At 44.5% G+C, this 20,826-nt stretch overlaps 1 protein-coding gene across 1 annotated transcript in view; it reads right to left on the bottom strand.

The window, feature by feature from the left end:
• Positions 1 to 20,826, bottom strand: part of LOC308314991 (IQ motif and SEC7 domain-containing protein 2-like) — a gene marked incomplete at both ends in the record, with an annotated part of 113,647 nt that overhangs the window by 3,046 nt on the left and 89,775 nt on the right. The window contains 15 exons of the mRNA XM_080762815.1: positions 1,398 to 1,610; positions 1,754 to 1,915; positions 3,333 to 3,432; positions 3,619 to 3,744; positions 4,273 to 4,412; positions 5,238 to 5,404; positions 5,629 to 5,751; positions 5,868 to 6,026; positions 7,037 to 7,413; positions 7,576 to 8,062; positions 8,851 to 9,440; positions 9,912 to 9,992; positions 10,274 to 10,447; positions 12,607 to 12,774; positions 15,694 to 15,862. Coding sequence (XP_080618941.1) covers positions 1,398 to 1,610; positions 1,754 to 1,915; positions 3,333 to 3,432; positions 3,619 to 3,744; positions 4,273 to 4,412; positions 5,238 to 5,404; positions 5,629 to 5,751; positions 5,868 to 6,026; positions 7,037 to 7,413; positions 7,576 to 8,062; positions 8,851 to 9,440; positions 9,912 to 9,992; positions 10,274 to 10,447; positions 12,607 to 12,774; positions 15,694 to 15,862 — 3,236 coding nt within the window. The remainder of the gene's footprint in view (positions 1 to 1,397; positions 1,611 to 1,753; positions 1,916 to 3,332; positions 3,433 to 3,618; positions 3,745 to 4,272; positions 4,413 to 5,237; positions 5,405 to 5,628; positions 5,752 to 5,867; positions 6,027 to 7,036; positions 7,414 to 7,575; positions 8,063 to 8,850; positions 9,441 to 9,911; positions 9,993 to 10,273; positions 10,448 to 12,606; positions 12,775 to 15,693; positions 15,863 to 20,826) is intronic.

The following is a 20,826-nucleotide window of genomic DNA, read 5'->3' as shown; positions in this document are numbered from 1 at the left end:
CATCACCCTTGACTACAGGCTTTTTCATTTGATGTCACAGCTGCTTATTCTAGAGCCCTCTAATTGGTTACAATGTCAGCCAATATTGACCTTGACACAGACCAGCAGGTGAGTGAGGTGCAGAGGCACAAGGCAAGCATGAGAAGGGGGGAAAAAGCGTAGAGTTTATTGGCGTGGCAAGGGTTTTTGGAAGGAAAGTCTATTATAAAACACAACAGAAATAGCCTGCCGTTGCTGGGGTTATTGTGCTGACATTGCGCCTCAAAAGCTTATGTGTCAATCAGCATGTTCAGGTTTTAGTTCCCAGCATTGGCCAGGAATCCCCGAGATATAGGTTTCTCTCTCCCACTCTCCCTCCCTCTGAGTCTTCGTGACACGTCGATCAGCTTGTTGGGGTTCGGTACGCAGCATTGCCTGGATTATCATGCGCGTGAAATAGGCTCTCTGTCACTCTCACTCTCACACCCTCTCTTCCTCCTTCCCTCTCTCATTCTCCCTCCTTTTTTGTCCGATTTGTGCGGACAATGGGAATCTCCTTATGGGCATGTGAACAAAAAACAACACCACCTAACAGCACCGCTTGATTTGCACTAATATCCGGGATATTTGGGCATCACCTGGAACATGGGACACCTCGGTAATGTAATTCACACAATAATTACGCTAAGCTAATGTCTTAGTTACACCAGCACTGTTGTGATTGTGAAGGATTATTTTTTATTCATGTTTAGAAATAGAAGTGGTAAAACGGTCACTATTTCCATTTGGCAAAAGGAGACAGACTGATAGGAGAGAAGTGCTTCAGTGAGACTGCCAAGGAAGATGGTGAGGGATGCAAGTGGACGGTGACAAAGTCAAAGCCAGTATTTTAATACTGTTGAAGGTGTCCACAGCTTTTCAACACTTAAATTGTATAATTTTCTTTTTACATTATGCAATTAATATCCAAGGATCATTATCAAGGAGGCTGTGGCACAAATGGACTGTCAAGTCCAACAGGGCTGCAACATTTAACAAACAAATAGATTTAATCAATTATTTTTAAAAAATCAAGTAGATTTTGTATATAAGTGCTTCATAAAAAAAAATATTATTTGAAAAAAGTAGGAATTGCTACGAATATAATGTGATAGTTGCAGCTGAATTGTGAATTGTCCCACAGGCTCACAATGCATTCTGAATGCAGGCCCCAAACCAGAAGAAACTCTCAGAAACAAATAAGAATCTGTATTTAATCCGTCCTTTTATTTGAGTACTGGGAAATAATCAAGACGTTTTATTATTGTGTGTGTGTGTGTGTGTGTGTGTGCACATGCATGCGTATGTGCATACGTGTGTGTGCGTGCGTGCATGCGTGCGTGCACACGCATGTGTGTGTGTGTTTGTGTGCACAGTACCTGTCTCAGAGAGGTCTCTCAGAGAGGAGCTGAGTGCTGTGCGTTTGAGTCCGTCCACAGAGGCGTATGTGTCATCGAGGCTTGGCCCTCTCAGGGTGCCATTCATTGTCTCGCCCTTGACCCCGCCTCCATCAGGGGCAGTACCACTTCCTGTTGTCCCTCCTCCTGATAACAAGCCAGGACGCATCACTCCTTTCTGCTTCTCCAACTCGGCTGGAGAGAGGAATGAGAGAGAGAATGAGAGAGAGAAAACACCCCCTGTTTTAGTCTGTCTTGAGAGACTAGCCTACTACTAACTATTACTGCCAACCCAACAAATTCTGGTACTCTTACTAATAAATGGACAGTATACTTACATTCTACGCGGTATTTCTCCATCTCCTGCACCTCAGAGATGCTCTCTCTGAGGTCAGAGGTGAAGCGAGCTCTGTCCTGCAGGCTGGGGGCCGTGAACACGATGAGAACCTTCCTCTCTCCTCCTGGGTTCGATGCTGAGAGTCGGATACCATGAGGATAGTCTAAAGGGGACAGGAGGATGTGGTCATATTAGATTTATTTTAATTTGGGTCACATAAAGGGTTAGGGTCACTCCACACCCCTTTTCGCTAAATTCACACCAGCAGCTGCAAGTGAATGTCCGTAGTGAGAATATTTGCAGAATGCTATAAAAATGCTATTAGTGTCATCTTTATGAGTACACAAGTTGTGCTTCAGCTCCCGGTGTTCAGAGAGGTTCAAAGTCAGCAGATGTGCTCGGCTATAGGAAGCTTGGGAGGAGAAGTGCACATACTCAATGCTTACTTGTTTGTAAACATTTTATACATTTTGATTGCTCGATCTTGATTCATTTCACACCTAAAACTATTAATAACGTTACAACTAATATTCACTACTTCAATAACGTTGTCAATTTCTGTGGTGTCGAGCCTAGTCTGCCCCTCTGCTTCAGAGCACAGTGCGCTTCTTTCTGACTGCTTTGCTTGCTCTGCCTCGCAAGATGAACTTCTCAACTTTGACATTTAGCTTTCTGCCGACTCGGCCCCCCTGCCGCAGTGGGGAGACCAGCGGTCGCAGCTCATCTCTCCATAGATATTTTTGTGAACATCCTTTTTAGTGAAACATGTACAGTATCCAAATCTATCCAGCATCAATGAATCACAAAAATAAATAAATGTATAATTAAAAATAATATACCTATGTCCAAACATTCACATAGGTGGAGCTAGAGCAAGGGCTGCTGAATGAAAGCAAAAAAACAACAATCATCGAACATTACTTTAATTTAAGTAATGATAAATAGTAATGTCCTCCTGGATAAAAAACTAAACAAAATGTGCACGTCTGTTCTTTAATTATATGAAAGTCCAACTGGCAATGTAGCACAGTCGAACTGTACAACTTTGAACCTAACTTAGTAAAAACACTGTTCTGGTTTCCACGCTTTATTCACCACAACCACGATATAATGATCTTGAGTAGTTTATCCTGGTAAAAGATATATTTTTATATCCTCCCATCTCTACTCATACAGACATATAATGCACGCACGCACGCACACACACCACACACACACACACACACACACACACACACACACACACACACACACACACACACACACACACACTGCTGCATCACACAGGCACGCACAACACCTACACAAACACACCATGTGTAAATGAGTGGATGAGTCAGATAGGACAATCTGTCATCAGACACTCTGCCAAGACATTCGCATGCACGCACGGACACACGCACAAGTCATCACACAAACTGCAAGATTAAATACCACACATTTATCTGACACTAAACTAAAACACTTATAGTAGATACTACAGACAGACAGACAGACAGACAGACAGACAGACAGACAGACAGACAGACAGACAGACAGACAGACAACCAGACAGTCAGACAGACAGACTCATTACTAACGGTTGTTGCTGAAGGTGTGAGTCTGCATCTCGACCAGAGGAAAGGACTGTCTGAAACTGTAAGTGACTGAAGTCTTCTTCTTCTGAAAGATCTTCGTCACCTGATCAGGATAGACAGAGAGAGAGAGACAGAGAGAGAATCACTTGGTCAGACCAGACTCTCAGTCAAGTCATACCTCACACACGCGTGTGTACACACACACACACACACACACACACACACACACACACACACACACACACACACACACACACACACACACACACAACCAATGTAGATTTCTTACCACAAGTAGGTCATTGAACAGAAAGACTTCTCTCTGGTGAACTCCACTCCTCTGAGCCCGGTTTGGGTCAGGCACCTCAAAAAGCTGACAGCAACACACCAGCCTCCGGTGAGCCAGAGACAAGGTCTGCAAACATCATTATACGACAGAACTGAGCAATGACTGCACTTTGTCAAATCACTGCAGTGGTTGTTGTCAGTGGTGGAAAGTAAGTAAATTTACTCAAGTACTGTACTTCAGTAACATTTCGAGATACTTCTGGAGTAATTTCAATTTCCAATACTTTTACTTGTACTCCTCCACTACATCTAGGATCCGAATTTATTTGAAAACTTTAGTTAATTTGTAGATTTCGATTGTTACAAAACATACATTAACCACTTCATTTCGGCAATTTGAAAATAAATAATAATAATAAATCTGCTATTTTCAAAAGATCTTTATTAATTTGAAAACTTGAAACATGACATTCTGTATAATGACTACTTTCACTTTTGGTACATTTTAATGCTAATAACTTTATAGTTATACTTTTACTCAAGCACATTTTGAATTCCGGACTTTTACTTGTAACTATATTGCAGTATTGATACTTTTACTTAAGTAAACATTGTGAGCACTTTTTACAGTCATGCATATGGTGTAACTTCTTACAGGTTTCTTGCCAACGATCATCCTCTCTACAGCCTGGACCTGAGACACATGGTCATCGTTGGTTCTTAACTCCCACTTTTGGATCCGTCCATAGATCGCTACCAGTAGGTCTCTGGGAATGTCCTGCCCATTATCAACACCTACAGACACACACAGACAGATCACAATCACAATCAGCTTTATTGTCACATCACAGTTTTACAACTAAAAAAGTGAGTGAATGTGCATATAATTCCCATCGTGCCGTTTTTCCAAGACAAAAGAAAGGGAAGAAGAGGGTTGACGACGACAAGGAGATCAAGGCAGGACAAAAGTTTGAGCAAAGCTTCTTTGCTACAAAGTACAACTACATGTTGTTGTTTTTTCTTAGCACAAAAAGTAGGCCTACAACAAAAGGTCAACAAAAAAAAAAAGATTTACACATAGTACCTAATATGCCTTCTAGCAGCGTCTCCGTCTCTAGGTAAAACTTGGCTCGGCTGTGGTCCGTCAATGAAATGATTCCCCCTCGTCCCCTGCCATGTTAACTGCAATCTAAAAATCTTTTTTCTCTGAATCATTTCTAAGATTAGCGGCTCATTACTAAATCGTTGCTACCTCGCGGTTAGAATATTATGAAAAGACGGTAGCCAAGATTAGTTTAGCCAATTTTGCTTCCGGTTCATTGGGGTGAATTTTCTAAATAAACCTTCCTGTGGCAGGGACTGAAACCATTATAGCAGTAAATGAGTTAAGGACGTTAGTTAAGGTGCTAGAATAAAAAGATGAACACAAAAAAGACAAAAGTCAGTGTGTTGTACATTGATTTAACATGCAAAGTGTCAGTGCGTGTCAACCACATAATCTACATAAAAGACTGACACTGGTATAATACATAGAAACAGATCGAGATATCATATCATCATGTTACACTATTGGTTAATGATGCAAGTGTGTGCATTCATGTCTATGTGTCTGCATCTAACCACGGAGGTTCTTGACGAAGTCCTCAATCTTCATCTTCCTCTCTGGTTTGACGTTGGGGCTGTACATGTCTGTGTTGAGAAGGATGATGGCAAACGCCAGGATGAAGATGGTGTCTGGATTCTGAAACTGCCTGATCAACACCGGATTACATACACAGTACCTCTGACTGCAGAGAGATAGAGAGAGAGAGAGAGAGAGAGAGAGAGAGAGAGGGTCGGTGGGGAGAGGGAGAAAGCCTTCTCTGAAATACAGACCGAACAGAAATGGTGCCATCTTATAATGAACATTAGCGAGGACCATATTATATGAAGTTTACTGACTACAGTTTTTTAACTTGATTTGATTCCCAGCTTGCATCGGTTGGCATCCGAACCCGTCCAGGTGGTTTACCTGAAGGCTTCCACTAGCCTCTCCACCCTCTGGGCCTCTCCCTGGACTTTAATCTGAGCCTGGAACTTCCGCAGAGCATCGTCCAGATCCATCCCAGAGAAGTCCATCTCATCTAGAACACAGCTAGAGAGACAGAGAGACGGATCCTTGTTTACACATTCGTCCTAAAACTACACCCCATACATACAGTATACACTCCTGCCCCAGACATTAAGAATATGAACATGCTGTGCGCTCACTCCAGAACGTCCTTGTTGAACTGCAGTCGGTTTCCTAGGAACTCTCCGATCATCTGCCTGCTGAGACCTTTCCTCTCCAGGATGAACCTGGCGATGCCGATTGGAGTGTCCGACACGAAGCCTCTCTCTATCAGGTACTGGACGCCACGCTCAGGCTTCCTGCACGCACACGCACACGCACACGCACACACACACACACACACACACACACACACACACACACACACACACACACACACACACACACACACACACACACACACACACGTACAACATGTTGTTCAGTAACTGGAGGAATTAGTAGAATAAATATTTTTAAAGTCAAGCTTATATTCTGTGTACTGTTTACAGGATAACTACAACCTTTTATAAGGTCATTAATTCTTTCTCTCTCATGTCCGTATATGCCCCAGCTAGGGGATGTTATTTGCTAGGTCCGTATATATACGGACGGGTTGGACGCCAATGTATACTCCGTGTATATAATGGTTGAGCCCCACAGCATCTTTTTACATTGATCCGGTTGCTATGCAACGCCTCCGTCACCATCAGCTATGGGACGTTAAATCTGAGGAGGATTTTCAAACCTCCATAAGTCAGAATCCAGGAGAGCTGTCATTCGTCATTGGTGGATCTTCAGCCATACAAAGTTCGCATGTCATTTGTGACTTTGTACCGCGTCGCCCCCGACATGTAAACGTTTCTGGCGAGAGGTAAACAGTGTGCGCTAATGACAGCAAAGTGTGTCTTGAGTGTTTGTATGGGGCTGGCGGGGGGTGGAAACTCCTTCTCTTAAAGAGAACGCTGATGGTGGCACAGGTTAACTACTGTACATTCATGCTAACAGCTAGCGGCACAGACAGAATTAAGGAGCATTCCAGTATTATAGCATGTTAGGTCCACATGTCCACTTTAGACACTCCTCTCTTTCATGTAATTACATTGCAGCCTCGTTTTCCTCGCTCTCTTTCTCCCATTTATTGTTCAGGCCTAATACATACTCGAAATTGCTATTTTGGGGCCCATGTGAATTGTGAATACCTTCATTGTCAACAGCTGTTTCTTTCTCATACCGTGGGAAGAAGGTGCAATTATGCACAATATACAGTACACACACACACACACACACACACACACACACACACACACACACACACACACACACTTACTTGTTAAACAGGTTGAGTCCTATGCGGTACTGTCTCCTCTGAGAGACATCATCACTGCTCTCATTGAATGCAGGAGAGTCCCAGTTCTGACGAGCCTTCATCCCCAGGCCTCCTCCTCCTCCGCCACCTCCACCCATTCCCGCTCCACCTCCACCCCCGCTGCCTCCTCCTCCGCTCCCCATTGGCTCCCGTAGGCTGTCACGTGACGACTGGGAGGCCGAGCCAGAGCTGCAGTTGTTGAGGGTGGTGGCGTCGTCGTTGGAGTTGGTGTTGGTCGTGGTCGAGTTCACGCTCTCGTTGTCGCCGTCCGAGCACAGCAGGAGGTGCGCGTGCGGGTGGTGTGGATGCACGTGCGGGTAGTGCGCAACATGCGAGTGCTGTGCGTGAGCGAGGTGGTGGTGGTGGAGGGCGTGTATGGCGTCCAAGGGCGAGGGGGAGGGCGTCAGGGGGGTGAGAGGGGGGAGGAGAGGGGAGAGAGGGGAGAGGGGAGGAGGCGGCGTCGGGAGAGGGGAGGAGGGCGAGTCGGGGTAGGGGTGGGCGTGGGGGTGTGGTGACGGGTGGTACGGGTGGTACTGGTGGTGGTGGTACTGGTGGTGGGAGAAGGGGTGCGTCTGTGGCACGTGCTGCTGCTGCTGGTGCGTGTGGGCGGCGGTGTACAGGTGGTGCTGCAGTTGGTGGTGCTGGTGGAGGATGGTGGGGAGGTGTGGGTGGGGGAGTGAGGGCAGGGGCCGGGCGGAGGGCATCGCCATGGGGACAGTGGGGCCACGCGTCTGTCCCTGGGCCGTGGGGACGGAGGCCGCGGAGGAAGAACGCCCGTCCGATGGCGGCTTGTGTTTGATGGTCCCTTGATGAGATTCGTCTTCACTGCCTACAGTGACACCTCCCCCTCCTCCTCCTGGCTCCTCTTGTCCGCTGTCTTCTTCTCCGCTGTCTTCTCCTTCTCCCTCCACCTCTCCCACCGTGTCTCCTCCTACTGATGTGGAGTCCTGTTCATAGGGCGGCCGGCCGATGGAACCTCTGTCAGACCTACTGTATCATGTTAGATAGATAAAAGAAGACACAGCAGTAAGTTTAAGTGAATAACTTGAAAAGCAGACATCTTGGTTTATTATGGCCACTGCTGGTTGACAGATATATTTAAAAAAAATCCTGGGTGTTCATTTAACTCTGACTGTACAAATTGACACATTTGGATACATTTGCGCACACAGCATTTATTTCTTTATTTTTGCATCTTGCACTGATAACTAGCTACCAGACGTAATATATAGATGCCTCTTCTTTCAAACATCAATAATTGGGAAAATATCCAGATGATTACTGAGCTACAGTATATCTGCAAATTTCAAATGCATATAAACTTGAATAAACGTATAGGGTAAGTCATGTAAAGAACACTGAAAGGTATACTATAGGATAGGGTATGTCATGTAAATAGTTCTACATTCTGATAGTAATCGTCACTATAGGGTGTTTGTTCAGTAACAGGGGTCTCCCCATCTGTCCAGGTCTTTAACAAAAAAAGATACAGGATACAGGATGAATACGTTAAATTGGTGAAGTGATGACACAAACATTGGAATTGGAACATATCAAATTGAAGCTGATAAATGGGTACTCTCTCCTGATTGGTTGAAATACCTGGAGCGACAGGGAGACCCATGTTACTGAATAAACACTATTGCAATTACTATCAGAATATAGAACTTGAAAAAAAAAAAAAAAAACGTTTCATTATAATCAAAGAATATCACTCATCCTACTACTACTACTACTACTACTACCATCAGTGATCTCTGATTGGCTCCCCTCACCTGTCACTCATATCCACAGAGCTGTCACTGGGCGGCTCTATGGTGAGCACAGGGAGGTGCTCTCCCAGCCCTGCACCTCCTCCTCCTCCTCCTCTCCCCCGGTACTCCCCCCGACACTCCGTGCACGGCGTGCTGCTCCTCCCCGTCTCCGCGCTGTTCTCCCTCAATGCCCCCCCTCCTCCCCCTCCCCCTCCTCCCACTCCCCAGTACTCTGTGTCTGTGCTGGAGGCCGGGCGGGAGAGCGGGGAGGAGGGGAGGGTGACGTCACTGAAGGAGGTGGCGGTGCTGTCTCCCCTCACCCCTGCTCCTGCCCTCCTCCCTAGCCCTCCTCCTCCTCCCCCGGCAGCTCTCCTCTCCCTCCCTCCTCCTCCTCCTGCCCCCCGTTGGGAGGTGTTGCTGTTGCTCCACTGTCTGTACGCTTCCTCCTCTACCTCCTCCTCCTCGTCCTCCTCCTCCTCTTCCTCCAATATGTCTTCTTCGTCCTCTTCTTCTTCCTCCTCCTCCTCCTCCTCTCCTCCGTCCTCCTGGGAGTCTCGGTGTGTCGACTGGCAGGTGAGGGAGCCGTCCATGGAGTCGGCCAATGACTTCACCTGGAGGGGTGATACGTATGGTCAAGAACTGAAGCTCATAATATGCTTTTTTTTTACATAAAAAATATTTTCGTAGCCTGGCTTACTCTCCCCTTGAAATCGCATTTCCATTCCATTCATTTGTGTGAAGTCTGGACCCTGCTAATGCACGGTTGGCTGCAGGAGTACAGCGTTGACAGACAACCCCTTCAGCCAATCAGCGTAACAAAAAAGTGACGTCATCTCCAGCCTCCAACCAGGTATTTAAAGCGACCATTTGTTGACTGTGTGGTCTTGAGTGGTCTCTCAAGTGCTCATTGTGCATATTGCATATAGCTTTGGTCTTTATTGATTTATAGCTTTTATGGCTGACCCGGTCTTATTGCTTATATTTAATATTGTTAGTAGTAGTAGTAGAAGTAGAAATAGTAGGAGTAAAAGGGTAGTACATATGTAGTATGTATGTGTGTGTGCGTGCGTGCGTGCGTGCACCTGTTTGGAGAAAGAATCTTCCATGTCTCCTATATCCTCTGACCCCAGTTGACCCTGAGGCTGTCGCTCATCAAATGAATACTGGAAACACACCACACACACACACACACACACACACACACACACACACACACACACACACACACACACACACACACACACACACACACACACACACACACACACACACACACACACACACACACACACACACACACACACACAACCAACATTGTTTTGTTGAGTCTACAAATGGAACCAGATGGAACATTAATAATTGTAAATTGCTTCAAACTTAAGTCAACACTGAGGATTGTACAGTGTGTGTGTGTGTGTGTGTGTGTGTGTGTGCGTGCGTGTACCTGCATCCTCATGTTAGACAGGATGATGCGTCTGGTCATGCGGCTCTCGGAGGCGGAGCTTCGTAGCTTCTGGAAGTTCTTGTTCATGCGGTACTGCCTGAAGGCTGTCTGGATGGTCCTGGCCGCACGCCGGGACAGGAAGTAACCCCCGTACTTCCTCTCCAGCATCTCCACCTATCAGAGAGAACAACATTAGTACGGTTAACCAATCAGAGGAAAATCAATTGAGATACAGTACATTTTGGTTCAATTGGGTTGAAGGGTTGATTATCTCACTCGGGTCACCTGTGTGCCGCAGAGTGTGAAGCTCCGCTCCGCTGCTTAATTGATCTGACGTAAAGATATGCCCAACTGACTGGCATGTGTAATTTTACTGTGCAATTTAATTAATGAATTCATTAATAATATTACTGTGCACAGGACCTCGCATTTATCCCTGACGGCTCTGCCTTTGAGGACTATGATTTAATGAGCGTCGCACTCATGGCACAGACATGCGCAGGGCACGTCCTGTCAGGAAACTCAGCAGTTGTTGCCGTTCATTGGGCCGCCTCAGCTCCACATTTGGTAACTCATCCAAACATCACACATTTCATTTCATTCTCAGACCGCTTTATTTAAGCTGGAAGTTTTCACTACTCATCTCTGCTTGCTTTCGCTGCTGCTCATGCTGATGCTGCTACGCTCACGTCACCACTGCCGTCTTGCTAAACGATTGCTGCTCACCCTCCACCACCACCCCAGTTACCACACGTCGTTTTGAATCTGCTGTTTACTATTCGTAGTCCCCCGGTGGGGAGATGCGCTGTATCAGAATAACTTAAAGCAGATCCAATTAATTGCAAAACAATACTAAATATATTGCTCATTTTATATTCAATACAAATATTTTATCCATTCATGAGTTGTCCTGACTGAATTGTGGTTATCATGTCTTTTTATTTGGTCTTGAGTGTCGTTATACAGTTTTTCACACAAAAAGCAAAAAAAAATGCACTACATCACACTCCCTTTTCTGCATTAGACTCTGACTTTCCTTCTTTACACTCTGATGTCACTTACACATTACCTTGTTGTCCAAACACTACACACAATGTTCAGTTGTTGCACACACTTCTCACATAAAATCTCAAAGCATCAACCTACTGTACAACACAACACACCTTGCTGTCCAAACACTACATATAATGTTCAGTTGTTGCACACACTTCTCACATGAAATCTCAAAGCATCAACCTACAACACACAAGTAGTCAAATCTCTAAACATTCAGATCCAGTGAGCAATTTGCATTCAGCACTGCAGCATAAAAAAGACTTGAGGGCCTCGGTTTTGTTTGGTGAACAATGAAGAACCTTGAAGAGACGGAGGAGGTAGAGGAGTAGGTGGACAGAGAGAAGGAGGAGGAGGGAGAGGAGGACAAGGAGGAGGCAGAGGAGGAGGAGGAAGAAGAGGAGAAAGAAGAAGAGGAGAAAGAAGATGGAGAACAGTCATATCTAATGAGATTCGGGCAACTGTGGTTGACCATGTGCTCAATCATGGTTTAAACCATGAGCCAGAGGGTCCAACCCAATCTCAGCCACTACACAGTTGCTGGCATCATTAGAACATTTTTCTGTTCTATTCCTTCCACCTTATTCTCCTTTCCTGAATCCTATTGAGGAGTTATTTTCAGCTTGGAGGTAGAAGGTATATGAACGGAACCCACAGAGCCGGCTTTGAGCAGGCTGGTTTACAAATTAAATTAAAAGAAAAATAAATAAAACATTTTTTCGGCTGCATATGTTTGACTATGAAAAAGTAGGCCTACATGGAGTCATTTTACAAAAGGAGAAATAGCTCATTCTCCAGAGTCATTGTTCATTCATGAGTGTTCCATTTCTATGATTGTGTTTTCAATTTTTCACTTAATTCTGCTGTAAATGCTTGGTAGTGTGTAGCCAATGCTTAGTTGTGTGTACTCAATGAATGTGTGTCATTTGAAAATATGGCTGTGTGTACCAAATGAAAACACGAGTTCCATTTTGGGAACAGTTTTGATTTGATGGCAAAGAGTCATCATGGAAAAGGAGAGTCAGTGTTTAGCATTTTGAGCATTTTTCAGTTTTGTGTGTGCAGTTTTGAGAATGCCGTTAGGTTGTGAAAAATGTGTGTTAACAATCGTGAAAAACTGTAACACCTACTATACTGAGGCTCCTCAATGTTGCAAAGCAATTGCCAATTCGTCCAGTTTATCCGTGTTTACTGATAGACAGTTGGTTGTTCCGTTGAGCAAAGATGATGGCAAATTTAGCACATTTCACTTAAAATACGTTTGGGAAGCCCTGCTATACCTTCTTATCCTGGAGGTCTGTAGAGAGCTCATAGCTGTCAGAGAGAGCCTTGCAGCGTTTGCTCTCTACCTCCTCTTGCTTGCGGAGCGCCAGGCTGGCAGGCTGGTGGCGGCTGTGCTGTGCCCAGGCCAGACTAGGGCTCGGGGGGAGGATGGGCGTAGGAGGCCCCTGGGAGACAAAGCTGGGGCTGCACAAAGGGAGCTGGGGAGAGAAGAGAGGGAAGAGAGGAGGACAAATATTGATATATAGTAAAAGGAGAGAGGGAAGAAAGATAAAATGGAGGGGTGGGGGTATAGAAGACAAAAAAGAGAAGAGTGGAGAGGAGAGAGGATATATGGACAGAGAGAGCGGAAAAGGCATACTGTATTATATACATAGAGTGGAGAACAGAAAGGAGGGGAAGGGAAAGGAATAGTGTGCCCAAAGGACCCTCAGAATACCCTCATGGTTATTAGGGAAGGTATCCAGAGGACCCTATAGCCAAACTAAATAAGTGTAGTTCATTGAAAATGTTCACAAAAATAACAATAACCACTGTGGTTGCCGTGACGCGACTCAGACTGTCTGGGCACCTTGACTGTAAATCGCTCTGGATTAAGAGCGTCTGATAAATGCCTAAATTCTAAATTGTACCATGTTTCCACCCGGCAGGGAGGAGTGTCCAAGGAAGACATCGTGTGTGGAGTCCGTGGACACAACCACTTTGTTTCAAAACCTTTTAGGTGAGTCAAAATATATGAAAGAATATCACTTAACCCCCAAACAGTTGATACAAAAGGTTATTGGGCATGCTAGATAACATACTAAAAGTCTACCAAAATATACTCCCCAGAAAGCCGTCATTTTCAAGATGGCATCCCAGATGGCTGCGGGGAACTTAAAATGGCTATATCTCAAATAGGATTTTTTTCAACTGATTCTGGTAGTTAGCAAAATACTAATTTCACTCCCACTCCTATAGACCAGATTTCCTTGCTCATTTTCCCAGGCTTTTTTTCCTTCTTTTTCTTTTAAAAACAAAAGGCATACGGTCCCCAAGGCTATAGTTATCTTGATCTTTGGGTACAAGTGGACCTTTGTGCCAACTGCCAATTTGAAGAAATTTAGACATCCTGAGTTATCATGCTTACGAGAATGGGACGTACTGTACGTACATTCTGTGTGAGTGCGGTATGTATACGAACAGATGAACGGAACCCCAATAATGCCTCTGGCAACGGCTGGCATAAAAATTGTTGCTGCTAAGATAATGTTGGTCACCAATCACCATAATGCTTCCACAGACCTCCTTTTGTATGCCGTGAACTGCATGTCAGCAGCAAGAGGCTAGAAACAGGAGCTTTCCGATTCAAATGACAGCTGACTATGGAGATAATATATTCTCTGCAGGTTCAAGCGCTATGTAAAATACGACTAAACTATTATACAGTATATAGATCAAAGGTATAGCAGATTCGGAAAGAAAAACAATATTGTTTTCATCCAAACGTGCGTGCACGCGTGCGTGCGTGTGTGTGTGTGTGTTCCTATGCAAATGGTTGTGTATTTTATTGCACCTACTTCCAAGCTATACAGAGTACATACCAGTGTGTGTGTGTGGTGTGTGTGTGTGTGTGTGTGTGTGTGTGTGTGTGTGTGTGTGTGTGTGTGGTAGTTTGATATAATTATATCATCGTCGCGGGACGATCGCTAATGATGTAATGGCAGATTGCACATTTATAGCACCGCACGTATGTTTTTATTTCATTTTCGCTTCCCCTATGAGCCGTAGGCGCTGAATGAATCACTGAATCTCAGCTTGTGTTGTTAATGGAAGCTGGAGGGGTTTCAGTGTTACATTGACATCTGTGACTTCAAGTTGTTTTATCAAGTTTCTCTGAATATGCTACACTACAGCACACATTTCAGTGTATTTGATATGACTGCAGACCTCCCATTACATCTACTCAGTGCTAAAACAAATGCGGGAAGAAAATGATAGATGTGCAGAAAAAACGAACCCACCATTCAGCAGAGTTTTCAAGAATGCAGCTGCCAGCAGTTACAGTATGTGTTCAAAATGATTGATGGTTAAACCACTTAAAACACTTTCTATACTTCATGGCACATAGCAAAAACAGGCTGTCTACAAGCTCACTAGCGCCACAACGTAAGGGCATGGTGCTGGAGCTTGTAGATATCTCTAGTGATCACTAGATAGCTCTAGTGATTTTTTAAGGCTCAAGGTTCCTCAGGCTCAGACAGAGTTGGGCAAGCTTTTTCTGTCAATGGCCCAACCTCGTGGAACAAACTTCAAAACTCCGGGAACTGAGCTCCCTGCCATCCTTCGGTCAGTTCAAAGGAATGCTCCAGAATTTTTTTCACCGTGATTGCTCCTGCTTCAACTGATTTATTTTACTGGTTGTTCTGCATTTAAGTTCCTTTGTAATTGTATGCTGATTTATAATGTTGTGTTGATGTATTGTTTTGACTGTATTTGTGTATTGTAACCTCGGCTACATTGAAAATGAGGGCTTGCCCTCAACTGTATTTCCCAGAATAAATAAAGGTGATGATGATGATGAGATATACTATTTTGCCAAATATTTGCCTATTTGTGTCGATTGTATGCTTAGAATAGATGCTCGGGTTCATGTGGTTAAAAGCCTTGACTCGTAATTTCTTTGGATGCTAATATTGACAAAAATTGTTTTTTTGTTTGTTTGCTGAAATGTTTTGAATATTGAACCCTTCATATCAAACAAGCCTAGTGTATGGATGTTTTTTTTGGCGGGAACCCCTTTTTGTGTTTTAAACATAAAAATAGCAGATCTACAAGCTCATAGCGCCACCGAGTGGCGCGCTACGAGCTTGTAGGTCTGCTATTTTTGAAAAATTGAGCACCACTAACACAGAAACATGTCAGAAAATTTTGAAGTATGTATGTGTACTGTACTCATACTGTACTTGTACTGTACTCATACTGTACTGTACAGTATGTCAGAAAACTGTCAGAATTTAGAAGATTTTTTAAATCAGGCCTAAATGGGTTAATAAAAGCAGCTGTGTGCAGTGTAGTGCGCTTACCTGTGAGAGAGTGATGGTTCCTCCCTGCAAGTGTGTGTGTGCGTGGAAGGGTCCAGGGGTGCACGCAGCGCTGCACGGGACACAGGGCCCCGAGATGGGGATGTTGCTATAGCGATGAAAGGGGACCACGTGGGAAAAGGACCCGTCAGAGAAACCAATAGTCTCAGGACATGGAGGCTCTCCTTCCACACTGAGAGAGAGACAGAGAGAAAGAGAGAGACAGAGAGAGAGACAGAGAGAGACAGAGAGAGAGAGAGAGAGAGAGAGGTTGTAATGGGAAGCTTGAGCTTCCTTTCTCAGTAACTCCTCCTATGAACTGGAACTACAACTGAAGTGAGGAAAACAAAACACAAGCAATAACAAGTGGAGAAGAAGCAGTGAATTAAAAACACAGAGATAAGACAGACAAAGACGGAGAGAATGAGATCTCCCTCAATCTCTCTTCCTCTGTAGTGTCACCAAAAGTGTTGATTTTGACTTAGTTAATTTTGTTTAGTCATAGTCTTAGGAATAGAAATGGTTTAGCGTTAGTCTAGTTTTAGTCGACAAAATCTACAGTTGATTTGGACGACTAAAATGTATTTTGGCAGGACTTGATGGTGGCGTAATGCCTGATTCTTCACTTGGTTGCATGCTGAAAATAGCCAATCTACAAGAGCTTGTAGAGCTGCTATTTTCAGAGCACATAAAAGTACATGTCTTTTAGTTCTACCGGATCTCCTCTCCACTAGTCCCTGCCATGTAGGCTAGTTTATTTGTTGACAAAATCGTCACTATATTTAGTCTTAGTTTTAGTCATCATAGCTTAGTTTTCATTTAGTTTTTATTAGTGAAAATCACACCTGTGTGAACTGAGTGGTGGAACTATACTGTAATTGTTTGTTACTGTACTGAACTCCTGTACTACTTGTACGGTAGTGTATTGTGTACTGTACTGTACTCATGCTGTATTGTACTGTACACTACTGTACTGTACTTGTTTTAATTGACGAAATCAACACTGATAACCAATCACCATGGGAACCACCATGCCTAGCGACTAGCGTATCCATGATAGCACACATCAACCTAAAATAACCTGTGCATTGCACGCACGCGCACACAGAATGAAAAATACATCAATATATTTTTAGTCTCTGTTGCTACTGTCTGTTTGCTGCTCAGGTCTACATGTGAGTCATATCAGCCGTCATCCAAACTGTTCCATTCCATGCTACGCCAAGCTGTGGCACGCCAGTTATGTTTAGCCCTTGGCCAGTTGGACTGGCATGTCTTCAAGACATGTCAGCTATCATCTGTAGCTGAACAGAGATTGCACTGACTCATGCCTCCTACTGACATCACTCATTATTACACTGAGAGCAGGCAGAGAGACAGACTGCAGGACAGCTGAGAGAGAAAGCTGAGAGAGAGAGACGACCCATGCCGACCCAGGCCAGGGCCGGGGGCCGCCCGCTGGTCGGTCCCTTGCCCCTGGTACCGCCCGCTGGTCGGCCCCTTGCCCCTGGTACCGCCCGCTGGTCGGCCCCTTACCCCTGGTACCGCCCGCTGGTCGGCCCCTTGCCCCCTGGTACCGCCCGCTGGTCGGCCCCTTGCCCCTGGTACCGCCCCAGGACTCATGACCCAAAGACCAAGACCCAGGCCTTGCCTTGCCTTGCCCACCCAGGTCTGTGATGTCCTTAGATGCCCGAGCCTGCACGCGCGCCAGTCACCACACTGAGCGGATCAGCGTGCATCTACCCTTCGCTAAGCCCCGCTCGTGATGGGGATTGGGGATCTCCATATATGGGCAATTGAGCACAATTGACAAGGACACACAGATATAGAGATCTATATATCTCTGCTGTAGGGAAGAAACCACCAAACTCCAAAATGTTAATTTTTCAGGAAATGAAAAATATGACATTTTCAGGAAATAAAGAAAACCTAAAACAACGCAACACTGCCTCATCAAAGTTGGTATTGTGATTTATATATTCTCATTTTCTTGCATGAGAGGATAAGAGGTTGTGGAGTTAGCTGCTTTAGTAGACAGTTTGAGGGTCCAATGGAGGGTCCTAAGAGCTGTATACTAGTTTTCATTGGTTCAATATCTTTTTTTAACCAACACACAGACTTAAAACCTCAGAATTAAAACCTCAAAAATTGAGTTTCCCCAACAGCAACGCCAGATAATATGACAACGGGTATAACAGTTATTGCATAACAGAGTGGGACATGCATTTCCCTTTTTTATTTGCATCGTTCCCGCACTGTTCTAGTGTGAGATAAAAGTAACAAACGGGGCTAATAGATTAATGAAGTACATCACCACTAAGCAGCACAGCCATTAGGTAGAGAGTGCATCGTGTTCAACTCCGCTAAAGAAAAGTACTCAATATAACAAACCAACAACAACACACAGTCAAGAAGAAGACAGTGTTCTCCTCCTCAAGACAGCATGACTAGAGAGTTTCCGGTGACGCTACACAAGATGGCAGCTTAGTAACAGAGCTCCGGGTATCAGCCCATATATTCCCCTAATTTAGTAAGTTTTTACACATCCAAAGTTGTACAATTTGAGTGAATAATGAACGGGGAAAAGAACCAGGGTAAAAAAGGAAAATATGACTTAAGAAACACCGCGGAACAGAGGAACGAGGAGGACGCGAACGCTGGGAAAACGACAGCAGGACAAGATGGAGGAGGCGGCGGCGACGGCATGGATCAGCGATCCGACATGGGAACGGTGGATTCACTTCGCAAAGCCATGAGTGAAGTTATGACCGCGGGCCTGGCTACAATGCAAGCTGAGCTGAAAAAGGATCTTGCTGAATTCCGTACATGCTTCCGAGACGATATTAAAAAACAAATGGAGGAGTTTAAGTCTGAAATAAACCAGAAAATACAGGATTCGACGGACCGGCTGGACGGAGCAGTGAAACGTGTCGGGGAAATGGAGGAAAGCCTTTCTAATATAGAAAGATGGGACATTGGTGTCAAAGACACTCTTCTTCAACTGCTATCTGACCAAAGGGCACTACAAGATAAAGTGTCTTTTATGGAAGGATACTCCAGACGTGAAAACATAAGAATTTATTCCGTACCGGAGGGGGCTGAACTGGCGGAGGAGGGGGGCAACACGATCAAGTTTGTTGAAAAGCTGATAAAGTCTGAACTTGGGGACTTGGACCTGGGACAGAACCAGAGTTTGGGAATTATGCGAGCCCACAGGGTCGGACCAAAACCCCCCGCGACCGCCCCGCCACGCTCTATGGTGATTCGATTTCTCCAATTCACAGTGAAAGAGAGGGTTATCCACACCGCCTGGAAGAAGAAGCCATGCATTAATGGGAAACGGGTGTATTTCGACAATGACTACGCGGATGAAGTGCAAAAAAAGAGAAAAGAATATGCCCCTATTAAAAAAGCCCTACTGCAGAAGAAGATACGATTTCAAACCCCGACAACCAGAATGAGAGTTGAATTGGACACTGGCGCTGTCATATACGACAATGCACTACAAGCAGCGGAGGACTTGCGGAAGAGAGGACTCGACATCGGTGATATCGTCCCAGCCACCACCAAGAAGAAGAAGGGCATGACGGAGGAGACGCTGGCCCGGCTTCTACCGTGGGAGATGGTGGGACCCAGACGTGCGTCGCATGGAGCTAAACAGCGCTTTCAACAACAGGTTCGAGATAGGCTGAGTGAATACCGCAGGGCGGACCCCGAGGAAGGAGAAGCCGGTGGAGAAACGTCTTGATAAGAGGTGAACGATCTATCTCCGACCTATTGGAACACGGTGTGTGATACAGATTAATCATACAAATGATAAATATCCTTTGAATACGTTTAAAAAGTAATAATTAAGGGCTGATACTTGAACTGTGAACTGAAGCCACTTTTTTTGTTTGTTCTGTTAGCTAGAGAGGGGCCCCACCTTGTGGCCAGATCCCCTCATTTCTTTGAAGACATACAGATGTCTCTCACTACCCTAGGAAATTCTCTGTGTTTTTTGTGTTCTGTTTTATCGTTTCTTTTTTGTTTTTGTTTCCTACTGAGGTCTGGGATGTTGCTGTTACAGGTACAATGTATGTTATTTGAAATGCAGGTTTTTGTTGAAACCACAGACTTGAAGTCTAGGTTATCCATTTGTTCAAAATCTAGATTACAGGGCTCACTTACTGGAGCTATATTATCACTCACACAGGGTTCAATACAAAAAATAATATGAATCTTCAACATTATAACTTATTATCTCTGAATGTAAATGGGTTAAATGGCCCCATTAAGAGGAGCAAAATGATATCAAAAATGAAGAGGGAGAAGATAAATATTGCTTTCTGGCAGGAAACACACCTGTCTGATCCAGAACACGAAAAATTAAAGAAAATGGGGTTTAGGAGCACTTATTTCTCTTCATACAAAAACGGTAAAAAAAGAGGGGTTGCTATCCTGATTTCTAATTCGATTCAGTTTGAACTCATATCCAAGATAATTGATAAAGAAGGCAGATATGTCCTATTGAAGGGAAAGTTGGACCAAAAAGAAGTTACATTATTTAATGTCTATGCCCCTCCGGGTAGTACTATGTCTTTCTACAAAAAAATATTTAATTTGATCGCAACTGAATCATATGGTACCTTGTTTTTTGGTGGTGACTTAAATGCTACACTCCATGACTCGGACTCAACAAACAAAAAGAGAAAGAGAACCCCCACAGAAAAACGCATTAATAAGGTATTAGCAGACTTGGGTTTAATCGATGTGTGGCGTGCCATGCACGGATCGGCCCCAGGGTACACGTTCTTCAGTGCAAGACACTCTGTTCATACAAGACTAGACTATATATTTGTGTTCAATGCAGACCTGCACAGGTTGAAGGAGTGCAGAGTGGGTCAGAGAGACCTTTCTGATCACTCAGGGGTATATTTGACTTTTCATTTAGATGGTAGAAGGAGAAAAACACTTTGGAGAATGAATACCAGTCTTTTAAATAATGCTGTATTTAGAGAAGAAATGGAATCAGACCTAACTTTATACCTACAGGATAATGACAGGGGAGACGTGAACCCAGGTATATTGTGGGATGCAGCCAAAGCGGTTCTCAGAGGGAAAATTATAGCCCGGACAGCTGGAATAAAAAAGGCAAAAGCTGAATATTTTTCGAAA

Source organism: Protomyctophum bolini (assembly GCF_963924005.1).
Source record: "Protomyctophum bolini genome assembly, chromosome: 5".
NCBI lineage: Eukaryota > Metazoa > Chordata > Actinopteri > Myctophiformes > Myctophidae > Protomyctophum > Protomyctophum bolini.
Note: the sequence above shows the minus strand (reverse complement) of the source record. Positions and strands in the feature narration are given on the sequence as shown.